This window comes from Bos taurus, chromosome 13 (genome assembly GCF_002263795.3).
Source record: "Bos taurus isolate L1 Dominette 01449 registration number 42190680 breed Hereford chromosome 13, ARS-UCD2.0, whole genome shotgun sequence".
Lineage (NCBI taxonomy): Eukaryota > Metazoa > Chordata > Mammalia > Artiodactyla > Bovidae > Bos > Bos taurus.
In genome coordinates, this window is record NC_037340.1 from 33,801,583 (window position 1) to 33,816,318 (window position 14,736).

General features: G+C 36.5%; 1 protein-coding gene and 1 pseudogene across 1 annotated transcript in view; one reads left to right on the forward strand and one right to left on the reverse strand.

Annotated features, from left to right (window-relative positions):
- Positions 1–14,736, reverse strand: part of ZEB1 (zinc finger E-box binding homeobox 1) — a 196,785-nt gene that overhangs the window by 30,348 nt on the left and 151,701 nt on the right. The window contains 1 exon segment of the mRNA NM_001206590.2: positions 4,211–4,273. Within this exon segment, the coding sequence (NP_001193519.1) occupies positions 4,211–4,273 (63 nt within the window).
- LOC100141025 (deoxyuridine 5'-triphosphate nucleotidohydrolase, mitochondrial-like) lies at positions 11,422–12,043 on the forward strand (annotated as a pseudogene).

A 14,736-nucleotide genomic window follows, 5' to 3' on the forward strand; every position in this document is an offset into this window, starting at 1 on the left:
GGTGCCTCTAAGTGAGGGTAAACAAGTAGCAAAAGTCAGAACAGAGATCATTAGCCTTTTGGTAAGTAAGTATGGGTGAAACCTTTTGGTATACACCCAAGGAAGTGAGGGCCTGAGTGATTCTGGTGACTGAGAAATAAATCCTTTAGTGAAATAGGTGGCTCTGAATTTTTGCTTTCAACAGAACTGAAGGCGCATTTAATAGAACTGATCATTGGCAAGTCATTAAAATATTCTTCTTAATAGATAACCATAATTCTTTGCATATAGTTCTGAAGATGTATAAAGAATTTAATAAATCACTTATGAGAAAAAACTGTTTTCATCTTTTTACTTATGAGAATAAAGTTCTCTCAGAGCTAAAGAAAAGCCAGAAACAGAATTAATGCTCCACACTCTTTCTTCTAGAATAAGCGACATTAAACTACTGATTATGGGCTAATTAAAAAATACTTTGGCTCCTTTAATCTCATTTCCAGTAACATTTTACTTTAATGAGTAGTTGACCCCTGAACAACACAGTTTTGAACTGCATGGGTCCTCTTGTACTGGATGTGTTCAGTAGTGAATACTACAGTTCTCCATGCTCCACGGTCGGTTGTGTCCATGGATGTGGAACAGCAGACAGAGAGGGGCTCTGTGTACGGAGGAGCTGGGTACTCAGGAGGGCTCACTGTAAGTTGTATGTGGATTCTGACTGGGCAGAGGGGTTGGCGCCCCAACCCCTAGGTTGTTCAAGGGTAAACTGTAGTATTAAAATTTGTCATGTATGTTGTGATCAGTGATCATAGGATAAATCAATCCATAAATTTTAAAAAATCTAGGAGCCATATAGTCCCTGGAAACTAAACAGAAAGTTAAATTTCAATTTATATATATGTTTTTCTTGCAAAAAAACGACAGTTGATCAAAGTATCTTCGAAGAGGAAATACACTGGTTAGCATTAAATTCTATATTAGTTCAGGGAGTAAACATTATGATGTAACATTTCTGACTCTCAAAGAGGTATTCATATTTAAAAAATAAATGGTATTAAATTGCTGTTGATTTCAAATATAACAGTGATGTTAGAAATCTCATTTTTAATCTGTCAGATAATAGGCTGTAACTACATCTGACCCTTAAAACATGAGGTTTAGGGGTACTGACCTTCCAGTGGTGGAAAATCCATGTATAACTTAAGAGTCAGCCCTCACTGTATATGATTCCACATCCTCGGAGTTGGCCAACCCGAGACTGTGAAGCACTGCAGTATTTATTATTAAATAAAATATGTGTGTATGTGGACCTGCACCATTCAATCCTATGTTGTTCAGGGGTCAACTGTACTTACTAAAGTGGAGAATTCTGTATGTCCATCAGACTCCTGGGAGGCAACACATAATCCGTCTGTATAATATAAAATCTGGAGGATAGTAACAGTATGTCCTAGGATAGTTGGGAGGCTTAAATGAATTAACACAGTATGTGTTTAGTACTGTACCAGGCACATAGTAAGTGCTCTGTAACTGTTATGTTTTCTTCAAAGCAGTCCTGCAAGGTGAACACTGAACTAGAGCAGATGACTCAGTATTGGGGGTCTGCTATCGAAAGCTGGGCTCTTTCCAACTAAAGTACATGTTTTCCATGAACCTGTACTTACCAAGCCAATTTCAAGCTAAGACCAGACATTCCTCAGATTTACCCCTAAAACTAAAAGTGCTTGGAAGTACGTGTGGTGAAAAGGTCTATTATAAAGCAAAATTCCTAGTCTTAAGACTAATAAATTGCATGTGTTTAAATATTAAAGAGATGAGCAAATACAGAGAATATGATGACAATTTGGTTTTTCAGGTGTGACAAAACTCTGAACGAACTGTCACAGTATAGAATTATAGGATTATAATCATTGGTCAAAGTGTACAATTGTAGGGTTATAATCACAAATTACACAAAGCAAGGTTAGAGAGACAAACATTTAATATAAAGGCTAAATAACATTTTTATGAGGCTATCAGTGTTTTACTCCCATCAGAATAAAGGATAGTTAGGGTTCCGCCAATCTTTATCCTCCAATTTTGAAACTTTGCACAAGTATCAGCTAAATAAACAAAGAAAGGATGCTTAGAAGAACAAAGGCTGTTTGGGTGACCTTTTCACTCCCTGAATACTAAGCTGAGACTGTAGTTCTCTTCACTTCCTGAACTGCAGAAGAAGTCAGCTTGAGAAAGGAGCTGACAAAGTTCTAAACTAATGATGGTGGCCTCTTGCCATGGTTTTGTTTACTTTGTCAGCACATTATTCCCTGGAAGTGAAGGAAGTAACACAAGCAACGGTGAAACAGGACTTCAAAGTGGAATGCTCTCAAGTCTCAAACAGCCAATTTCCACCCTTCTTTGCTGAAAACTGCATTTATCAGAGTTTTATTAAACGTTTGTGTTCTCCTAACTCCCCGAGTGCCAGGAAAGTAACACACAGGGCCCCACTATTTTGGAGGCGGGGGTGCTGTATTTCAGCAGGAACTAGTTTACGTACAGTTACACTACCTTCCAGACCTGACTATTTTTGGGGAGGGAGGGAAATTATGTATCACTCAGTACTTCAAACTGAAAGCATGAATTCATTTCATTTTTGTACTAAAGAGCAAACTGTGAGGTGAAATACTGTCAACTCAGAACTCTAGGTGTCTTTTTTGCTGGCACTTTGCCTCAAAGCGCAAACGATCTTCTACAGAAGACCTTCTACTACTCTGGTGATGTGAGTCGTCACATTTTAATATAAAACAGAAGAGTAATGAACAGCATTCTTCTGTGCTCATTAACACTATTTTACTAACAACAAATATAGTTTAAATACTTTATATAATGTATAAGTCAGCTTGACAAATATTTGATAATAAGCATACCTGAATACATTATTCATGCAAGTTCAACACAACCATGTTAAAGGCAGAATACACAATCTTTGGCTGTGGCACCATAAATGATCACACATTCCATTATTTGATTAATTTGGAGTGCACTTTCAGTAAGAGTACAAAGGCTTGCTCTTTGTTTTATAGAACTGACAAGTATGGGAGGGCTGATGCTTATAGGTAAAAATCGATTTTTGACACATTACTGCAAAATACACTCATCTTACACAACACAAGGTGATTTATAAGGCTCTGTGGAATACTCCTAAAATGTACTGCAAAGAACAAAAAACTATAAATGTTAAGCCAAAGAAGAAACAAAGAAAATTTAAAACTATATGATAGAAATATCTAATCTATGGTTGAATATACAGAATACAGTAATACTACTTTTAAGTACAGAATTTTGAGGAAATGTTTTAATAATTTGGAATTTCTTTTTGAAGTTTACATTCGAAGACTGCCTTATCAGAAGTAATAAGTGCCTGTATATATTGGACATTATCATATGAAATATCTGGATTTAAGATTTGCACTTACTCTTTTGCTTCTTAAATCTGATTTGAATCCAATAATAGAGGAATAGTCTCGGGGAATATGTACTAATATAGTCACCTAGAAGCAACAAATTTCTTTGTTTACTATAATTCAACTTCATTTTGGGTTGGGAAGATCCCCTGGAGAAGGGAAAGGCTACCCACTCCAGATTTTAGCTTGGAGAATTCCATGGACTCTGGTCCATGGGGTCGCAAAGAGTCGGACACGAGTGAGCGACTTTCACTTTCAACTTCATTTTGGCCTTTTTCAATCACAGAAATGGTAAGAAAAAGTGTATTCTCTTGTTTGCTGTGACATGTTCATTATCAATATTCATAATTCTCATCCGGTTTCTAGATAACCCATGATATTTGCTTCTTTTTCTCTCTTCTGCTTTTAGTCTTGTGGGCAATTTCATGTAGATCCTGGTAACTAATAATCAAACTCAAAATAGATCTGTATTTCTGTAACTATGGTAAAAATCTGATAGAAGTTTAAATTATCATTAAAACACTTACTCTGTGGATTACATGTAGATTATATTTGTTATTCTTACAGATGAATACCTGTATTATATGAATATCTAAGCTTGCAGTCTATTTAAAGAATATAAACATCTAATTTTTCATACAGTGCCCCATATGCTTAGGTACTTAAACATTTAAAGGGGGGCAAGATAAAGAGGAGGAAACAGATTAAATGCAGAACTCACAAATGCAAAAACCAGTCACACAAAGGCTGTTCAAAGATGATAGTGCTTGAGAAAAAGGCAAGAGTACCTGCACATCCCACTTCATCTGCCCGAGCTTCCGGCCCCAGGATTTCTTGTCCTTCCTTTCCTGCTAAAAATCAAAGAACAAAAGCTTTAAAACAGATCCCCCCTCTCACCAACACTTAACGTCTATAAATCTGAAAAGGAAACTTTTAGGTTATATTTGATTTGGATTTTTCCCCCCCTTGTATAAGTACAGTAACATGTCCTACTAAGCTAAAGCTTTTTAAGGAAATTAAGCAGCTTCACAAAACTCATAGAGATATTTTAGAGAAGCAAAATGAGTGAAAATGTTTATATATTCTGGACTTCTACATATATTAGAATTATACGTGTACTAGGATTTTATTAATGTATTTTTTTTTTTTTTAGGAGAGGCGCTCTATCTACAGGCAGTAGGACTCCTTTTCCATCTCTTCCCTGAAGCACAAATTGCTATGTGCTGGGCACTGTGCCAGGTGCTTTATCAACCCATTTCCTTTAACCTTCATAAACTATCTCTTTATAAATTAAAAAATCCCACCAAAACATGAGGCTTGAAGAGGTTACAGAACCTGCCTAAGGACACACAGCTACTGGGTGGTGGAATATGAATGCAGGTCTGAATGGCTCTAAAACCCGCTCTCTCCTCCACCCTGGCTTATCTCACTATAGACAGAGTCCCTGACAACCTGCAGTGTGCCCAGAGCAAACAGGTAAGGACTATACCTTTTCTTTCACTCTCTTCATGATTGTAACTACTAGTAAGCAGTAACAAATGATAATAGTGGTGCCAATAAATATTTTAGATGTCTATTATTCACCTTCTCTTGGGCCAAGAATCTGCTTGCAACACGGGAGACATGGGTTCAATCCCTGGGTCGGGATCTTCCCGACCCAGGGATTGAAGGGAAGGGAATGGCAACCCACTCCAGTATTCTTGCCTGCAGAATCCCATGGACAGAGGAGCCTGAAGAGCTACAGTCCATAGGGTCACAGAGAGTCAGACACGACTGAGCGACTAACACACATTATCCACCTCTGACACCTATATATTTGTAATGAGCTGATAAGATCAGAGTCAACATGCACATTATTTAGGCAAGCAGAAAGTAAACTTTATATATTTAGGTACATTTTATTGAGTAGTTTATTAAGAACGTGTGCACATACAAAAGATTAGAAGTTAAAAACTGCTTTCAGAGTATATAATGTAATTATGATCAGAAGACTTACAAAGTCACGTTAAAACACTGTGTAGTTATCTGCACTCCCATCAAATCCCATTGAATATGTCAATCAAAAATCTTGATTCAGATTTTCCTCGTTTGATAATTGAATTGAGAAATAGAGCACTAATCAAGTAAAATCTGTGCTCACATTAAAGCATGTATTTCTATAAGTGTCTTGGATTACTGGGTGGATTTATTTGGCAGATTTTCTATACTCATTATCTTTTATGTTACTACTTAAAGATGATCATTATGTGATAGTTAAAATATGCATAAACCTCTTTAGATCAGCATAAAAATCACTGTCTGAAGTGGATAATGATGAGATTAACTTCTGCTGAAGAATTCTGATTTTATATCTGCTATCAGCAAAATGACAATTTAAAAATCCCTGGTCAAATGTTAACAATACTCTATAATAAACACTGGTATTTGCTAAGCATCTGAAAGTCTCCAATGTTTATTTTTTTTCTCTTCCTCCAAAGCATCTACTTAATCTAAAATAATAAACAGTGTGCCAAGTGGGTAATTATGATAGCAATATATTTATTACTGCATATGCGCGTTCGCTGATTCTCCTCACATGAAAACCGAAGCAGGCTGAGCTAGGACTTGCTAAGGTGGAAGGTAACACTGATTTTGGTTATTTATTTTGGAGTTTTTGTTTCTTTTTTTTTCTTCAGTACCACATGGCATGTGGAACTTTCCCCGACCAGGGACTGAACCCATGCCCGCTGCAGTGGAAGTGCAGGGTCTTAAACACTGGACCACCAGGAAAGCCCACAGTATCACTGACTTTAAAGTTTAAAATGTTATTTTGGACCTTATTAATTTTACTGCTTGCAGTTAAAGCTAACTTAAACACTGTCTGCAATTCAATTAAATTTTTCCTTCTGCTGGAGTGACATCCAGGCTACCTACATGAGAATGTAACATGTCAGAATCTGGTCCAATGCTTATTTACCAGTTTGAAACCTGGAAGGCTCCAATCATCCCCTCTTTATTGGGGGCAGAATTTTTGTTCAACAACTAAAATCATGTCAACTAATGAAACAGAAATGGTGCTCGCGCCGGGCTGTCAGGTGGGTACCCTCCTCTCCCCAAACTCACTGCCTGCAGCAGTCCCTCCCCGCTCCATCCAGGGACGGCATGAGGGCATCTTGGAACAGGGGGTGTTCTAAGTATTTCTCAAGCAGCATTCTCCCTAATGTGTTCTGACCTTACTTCTAGTTTTAAGAAATATAAGAGGAATAAAGTAACTGAATCTACTTATTCCTAAGATTTTTTTTCTCCTATAAGACCTTATAATGTCAACATATTATGACTGACCAATCTAAGTGCAACTTAGGAAGGAAAACCAGAGTGCTCCCGAGGGTTTGGCTTTTAGTCTAAATACCAAAGCAAGTATCTAAAGGACAAACTCCAGAGTAACAAGACTTCAGTTTTTCAAAGAATGGCAAAAGACAGCTGAAGTAAGTCATGAAATGCTTCTCAGCAATAAAAAGGAACAAACTATTGATACATACAACTTCAATGAGTCACCAAAAGATTTTGGAGAGTGAAAAAAGCCAATCCAAAGGTTATTACATACTGCATTATTCCAATTATATTACATTAACGAAATGACAAACTTACAAAAATGGAGAATAGCTTAGTGGTTGCCAAGGTTAAGGATGGGGAGGAGGGGAAAGGAGGAGAGGACAGATTGTTTGAAGGCAAGTGGGGAGCCCTGTGGTCATGGATGCTCTGCATCTCACCTGTATCAACATTAATATCCTGGTTACAATACTGTACTACAGTTCTATAAGATGTTACCATTTGAAACTGGGTAAAAGGTGCACAGACTCCCTGTATTATTTGTAAATTTAAAACTATGAATTGTTTGTGAATCTGTAATTATCTCAAAATTGAAAGTTTACTTTAAAAAAGTCAAAGGCAAATAGCACACATTTATATCAAAGTAGACAGCACCTGTTCATTTTGCTGAAGAATGAAATTCCTAGTAAGTAAAAACAAGTATGACAGATGCAGTTGATTTTAATTAGAGATGCAGATGCCTACTATCAATGGCGAGATAAGATAATTCAAAGTACAGGATAATTTAACACATATTCTAAATTCTAAAACTTGCATTTCTGAAATTAATATCAAGATGTTTCTAACAATTACACATATTTCTGTGGGGATATTTTGTAGCAGCGGCTAAGAAGGCACAGTGAGTGGCTAAGGGAGTCAGATTCTCCTTTTCTGCTCCTGTCTTTTTCTCGATGACACACACACCAAGCACAGTTAGACCTGCCTTTTTCTTAAATCTGTGTTCTCTGCTAGAATGCTGTTACCCATTCATCTGAGTAACTGCTACTAATCTGACTTCTTTGAAGCTCAGTTCACCTGTCTCTCAGTTTGTAAGTCTTCCCTGACCCTGCTCTCTGCTAGCCCCACTCCACTGTCCCTGTTACAGGAGAGAAACCTATTACAGTAAGACTGTCCAAAAAGCAAACATTGAGAAATTCCTTAATGCAAACATAAAGTATTCAAACTTTGATTAAGGATGGAATGTTTGTTTCACTGTGTACTTTTTAAGAATGTTTCCAGACAGCTTCATCTTTTTCCTTCTTATATCCATTAGGTTCTACATATGTATCAATCTATTTTTGGTATAATTGTCCATCAACCTCCCAGTAAATATAATTCACAACCTCCAGGAAAACCTGTTACTGTAGACAATGGTAAATAAAAAACATGCCTGCAGTCAGCTCTGGTGAAGATGGAGATAGGCTACCTGTATGTCCCACCAGACACAGCCACAACACCTGGGAGAATGCATGGAGGGGCAGTGTGAAGACTCTGGAAGGTGAACCAGAGCAGGCAGAGGAAGAAGAGGGGGCCACTGAGCTGGAAGTGATTCCACCCACCGCAGCCTGGGTTCAGGGCGGTTCAAAAGCTGGATGTGGACACTGAAGCATGGAAGAAGCATGCTAGAAAAGCCCTCCAGTTTAGGGAGCAGGAAAGGGAGAAATATGCATTTTTCCATCTTTCATTTTGGGTCCCAGCCCCCAGGTCATCCCATAGTGGGAGAGACCATGCTGAAAGCAGGGGCCCCCAGGTACGTAAAAGCCAAGGGAGGGGCACCTTCTCCTCCAGCTGAAGGAGCAGAGCCTGAAGAGGGTGGTACGTGTGTCCACTGAACTTCTTCCTGCAGCTCTTCTCACAGTCATAGTTGCAGGAAGTATGCATAAGGTGGTACGTGTGTCCACTGAACTTCTTCCTGCAGCTCTTCTCACAGTCATAGTTGCAGGAAGTATGCATAAGGTACGGCAGTAAAGTCCCAGGATTTTGGACAGAAGACTGAACAGGAGAGTCCTGAGGAGCTGGAAATACTGAGGAGACCACTGAGCGGGAGGAGCATGGGGAAGCAACTGCACAGAGCTGTCTGTGGACCCCTGGGTGCATCCCAAGTGTCCCTCATGTGGTTCTGATCACAGACTCTGAGAATTGAAGAGTCGGATAAGATCATTACTCCACATGGTACAGATCTGAAGAGCACTGCAAAGGCTTGAAAACGCAACTTATATTGGGACTACAACCCACAAAAAGCTGGTTGGAACTGACAGCTTGATACACTGAATTGCCTGCTAAACCAGAAGTACAAAAATTCTGCACAGGATTTAAATAACAACAAGGGTCTCATAAGATAATACTCCAAAAGTGTCCAGGATAGAATCCAAAATTACTTGGCATGCAAAGAACCAAGAAAACCACAGCTTCTGTGGGAAAATGTGGCAACACTGAGATAACACAGGTGTTGAAATTACAGGACAGCTTTTATAAAGGTTCTCCAAGAAGTTAAGGGTGAACATTCCTGAAAGGAGTAGAAGGAAAGTCTCAGCAAACTTGCATCAGCAAATAGAAACTATAAAAAAAAGAATCAAAATACAACTTTAGAAGAATACAATAACAAAAAATTTAAAAACCCACTTGATATGCTCAATAGCAAAATAGAGATGAAAGAGGATAGTGAACTTGATGACAGATCAATGAAAATTTTCTAGTCTGAAAAGCAGAGTAAATGACTAAGAGAGTCTTAGATACATAGGATAATAAGGAAGTATCTTTCATGTCACTGAAGTCACAGAAAGAGAAGAGAATGATATAGAAAAAAAAATTTGAAAAAATTATGTCTAAAAACTTCCCAAATTTAACAGAAGACACAAATTAATAGGTTCAGAGGTTAACTGAATCTCACAGGGTAAAGCCCTCCAAACCTAGGCCCATATCATCAAACTAACTCTGAAAGCAAAACAAAAACAAAAATAAAAACAAACAACAAAAAAACCCAAAACTTGAAAAGAGTAAGAGAAAATGTAATATAAGGGAACAATGATTGAAATGACAGTAAGTTTATCATTAGGAATTTAGGATTCCATAAGGAAATGGAATGTTTTAAAGTGCTAAAAGAAAATAAAAGTCTCTCAACCCTAAATTTTACGTTCAGTGAAAACATACTTCAGAACTGGAGGTAAAAGAAAGATATTAGTAGATCAAAGAGAGCTAGCAGAGTTCATGGCCAGGAGACCTATCTAAAAGAATTGCTACAGGAAGATCTTCAGAAAGAAGGGGAAATGATATTAGAGGGAAACTTGAAATGTCAGGAATGAAGGAGAATATAAGAAATGACAACTACATATACAACTACAATATAAAGGAAGGAGGGCAATGGCATCCATGTGGGTGCAAGGTTTCTGTATTTCACTTGGGGTAGTAAAACATTGATTCTAAGTAGACTGTGCAAAGTATGTAACATTCAAATCTATAGAGCAACTACTAAAAACATCAGTACAAAGAGATACAGTCAAAAATGAAATAAATAAGTGAAGATGGAATACTAAGCCATATTCAAATGGTCCAAAAAAGACAGGAAAAGAATAGAAAAATGAAAAAAATGAAAAACAAATAATATACAATTATAAACCTAAATCCAAATACCAAAAGTTATATTAAATATAAATGGTCTAAACAAGGCAATTAAGAGACAGATTTTAAAAACCAAGCTCCATCTATAGCTCTCTACAAATAAGTCATTTCAAATATAATGATATAGGTATGTTAAAAGTAAAAGGATAGAAAAAGATATACCATGCAAACATTAATGAAAAGGAAATAGGGTGATTATTTTAACATTAAAGTAGACTTTAGAGCTAAGAAAATTACCAGAGATATAGAGAAACATTATAATGATAAGTCCATTCACCAAGAAGATATAACCATCTTAAATATGTGTGAAACTAGCAAAGCTTCAAATCAAGAGACTGAGAGAACAGAAAGCAGATCTATGATTGTAACTGGAGACTTCAATACTCCTCCTCACATTAACTGACAGAACAAGCAGAGAAAAAGTCAGCAACAATATAAAGAACCAGGCAGCATTCACAACCACTAGAACCAACTGACATTTATAGAACATTCAACCTGGTACTTTTTAAAAGCACATAAAAGATTCAGGAAGACAGATCACATCCAGGATCATACAACTAAACTTAACAAATTAAATATAATTTAAAGTACTGAGTTGGCCAAAACAACACACTTTTTGGCCAGCCTAGTATGTTTTCTTAGCATAATGAATATAAACTAGATATGTAGGAGAAAGACGAAAAAGTTTCTGAACACTTTGGAAATTAACACACTTCTAAGGAATCCATGGGTCAAAGAGAAAAATGAAAACCAAAATATCAACATTTATGGAATGTACCAAAAACACTGCTTAAAGGGTAATTTACATTATTAAATGCCTATGTTACAAAATAAGGACTCAAATAAAAACTCTGTGCTACCATGGCAAACAGGAGGAGAAGAGGAGAAAAATAAATTCAGAAGTATTAAGAACAGAAATCAATAAAAGTGAAAAATAATAGAGAAAATGGTAAAAAGTTCTTTGAAAAGACCAAAACAGCTCTCTCTCTCTCTCTCTCTCTCTCTCTTGTTCCCCCTGCTCCCTCTTATGCCCACGTTCTAGGCTGCCATGCCCTGCTCTCAAGAGGCACAAGTCGTCTCCCCCAGCAAGCGGGCCTGGGCCACAGAGGCGGGCGATATGCGTCTCCGCTTTGCACGCCACAGCTCCAACCAAGGGGTCCGCGCGCGCTGTGGGCTACGACCTGTACAGTGCCTATGATTACCCAGTACCATGATGGAAACAGTGCTTGTGGAAACTGACATTCAGATAGCCCTTCCTTCTGGGTGCTATGGAAGAGTGGCTCCTCGTTCTGGCTTGGCAGCAGAACCCTTCATAGATGTAGGAGCTGGTGTCATAGATGAAGATTATAGAGGGAATGTTGGTGTTGTCCTGTTTAATTTTGGCAAAGAGAAGTTTGAAGTCAAAAGTTTGAATTGCACAGCTCATTTGTGAACGGATATTTTACCCAGAAATAGAGGAAGTTCAAGTTTTAGATGACACTGAAAGGGGTTCAAGAGGCTTTGGTTCCACTGGAAGTAATTAAAACGTATGCCAAAAACAGGATATGAGAATGTACTTTTTTCTTGAAAATAAAGACTTTGCTTAAAAAAAAAAAGAAAAGACCAAAAACAATGACAGACATTAAGAAAGACTGACAAAAAATGAGGGAGGCTATAAATTTCTAGTATCAGGAATGAAAAGGGGATCACTGCAGAGCCAGAAGATATTAAAAGGGCTATGAGTTCAAGAAGTAAACATTAAGATATACATTTCTGACTCTTAAAAGAAGAGCTTATTCATGTTTTTTTTTTTAATGGAAGTATTAAATTAAGGTATTAAATTGCTATGGATTTCACATATGAATGGTGTTTAAAAATGTCATTTTTAATGTGCTAGAAATTAGGTTGTTTGTAATTACACTTAAATGAAAAGTTTTATATGTCCATTATGAAATCTGTGAGGCAGTTCATAACCAGTTTATAAAATATAAATTTGGAGGATAACAACAGTAGTTAGGGTAGTTGTGAAGATAAAATCACTACAGTATGTGCTTAGTATTGTACCAGACACTCAGTAAGTGCTATGTAATTGTGAGCTATTTTCCTTAAAGCAGTCTGGTAAGGTTAACATCTCTTAACAGACATGAATTTGAAAACTTTTAAATGGACTATATCCTCAAAAACTAGAAACTACTGCAAGTCATCCAAGACCAAATGGCTAATCTGAATATTCCTATAATTGTTTTAAAAATTTAATTTGTAGTTTAAAATCTTCTCCCCCAAGTAATAGAAATTCTAGGTCCACATGGTTTCCACTTTAAGTTTTACCAGACATTTACTAAACAGCATTAAATTTAAATAATATTTTAAGAAAACAGAAGAGAAAGGAAGACTTTCCTATTAATTTTATGAGGCCCATATTACCTTGATACCAAAACCATGTTACAATATTACAAAAAACAAACCAACCAACCTATAGACCAGTATCTCTCATGAACACTGGCACAAAACTCTTCAACAAAAAATTACCAAGTCATATTCAGCAATATATGAAAACACAATGACTCAGAGGGGCTTTCCAGATAATCTAAAGCTAGTTCAATATTGGAAAGTCCATTAATGCATTTCACTGTGTTAACAGGCTGAAGAAGCAAAACCACACGATCCATATCAACTGACACAGAAAACGCATTGAAAAAATCTGACATCTATTCATGATGAAAACTCTCAACAAACTAGAAATGAGAATAGTTTCATAAAGAACATCTACAATAAATCCACAGTTAACATTATACTTTAAAGCAAAAGACCACATACTTTCCCTCTAAGATTGGGAAAATGTCCACTCTCACCACTCCTGGCATTTTCTAATAAAAAGAAATAAATGGTATACAGACTAGAAAGGAAGAAAAACTACCCCAATTTGAAAAGAAGACTGTCTACATAGAAATCTTAAGAATCTCCAAAGACTGTTTAGAACTAGCAAGTCTGCAGGATACAAGGGCAACAAACAAAAATCAATCATATTGCCCAATCATGTAACCCTAATGAGAATGAACAAATGGAAACTTAAAAATAAAATATTCACAATAGTTTTTCCCTTCAAAAATGAAAGAAAGAGGTTTAAGTCTCTCAAAACATGTTAATGATCTGCATTTTGAAACTATAAAATGCTAATGTAAGAAATCAAAGAATACCTATACAGATTAAAAAAAAACAACATTCAAAATCAGTTGCATTTCTATATAGTGAAACCATATGAAATAGAAATAAATAAATAGATGAAATCTTATTTACAATAGCATCAAAACTAACAAAATACTTATGAATAAATTTAACCAAGGAAATAAAAGCACTAAATGCTGTGAGGCAATTTTCCTGCAATTAAAAAATAAATTAAAACACAATTTCATTAAAAAGCTGTAAAACACTGATGAAAGAAATTGAAAACACAAATAAGTGGAAAGATATCTTGTGTTCATGAACTAGAAGAATTAATACTGTTAAATATCCATACTACCCAGAGCTATTTGTAGATTCAATGCAATCCCCATCTAAATTCCAATAGCATTTTTTACAGAAACAGAAAATAAATGATAAATGCTAAAATTTATGTGAAATTACAAAAGATCCTGACTAGCCAAAACAATCTTGAGTAATAAGAACAAAGCTGGAGGTATCACACTTCCTGATTTCAAACTGTACTATAAAACTATAGTAATAAAAACATGTGGTACTGGCATTGAAAACACACAGACTAATGGAAAAGAATCAAAGGCCTGGAAATAAACCCATGTAATTACTGAAGTCAACTAATACTTGACAAGGGAGCCAAGAAAGCTCAATAGGCAAAAGGTGGTCTCTTCAATCGACGGTGTTGGAAAAACTGGACAGTCACATGTAGAAGAATGAAGCTAGACTCCTATCTCGTATCACTATCAAACATTAGCTTGAAACAGGTTAAAGACTTCAATGTGAGGCATGAAACCATAAAAATCCTGGAAGAAGACACAGGGGAAAAAACTCCCTGACATTGATCGTGGCAGTGATTTTCTAGATATGACACCAAAGCACAAGTAAAAAAATAAATAAAGGCATACATCAAATTGAAAAAGCTTCTGCACAGCAAAAGAAATGATCAACAAAATGAAAAGGCAAACTGTGTGGCAGAAGAAAGCATCTGCAAAGCATACAAGTGAAAAGGGGTTAATATTCAACATGCATAGGGAACTTCTACAACTTGATAGTAAAAAAGCAAGTAATGATTTTAAAATGGGCAAAGGACCTGAATGAGCTTCCCTGGTGGCTCAGTGGTAAAGAATCCACCTGCCAGTGTGGGAGACGTGGGTTTGATCCCTCGGTCAGGAAG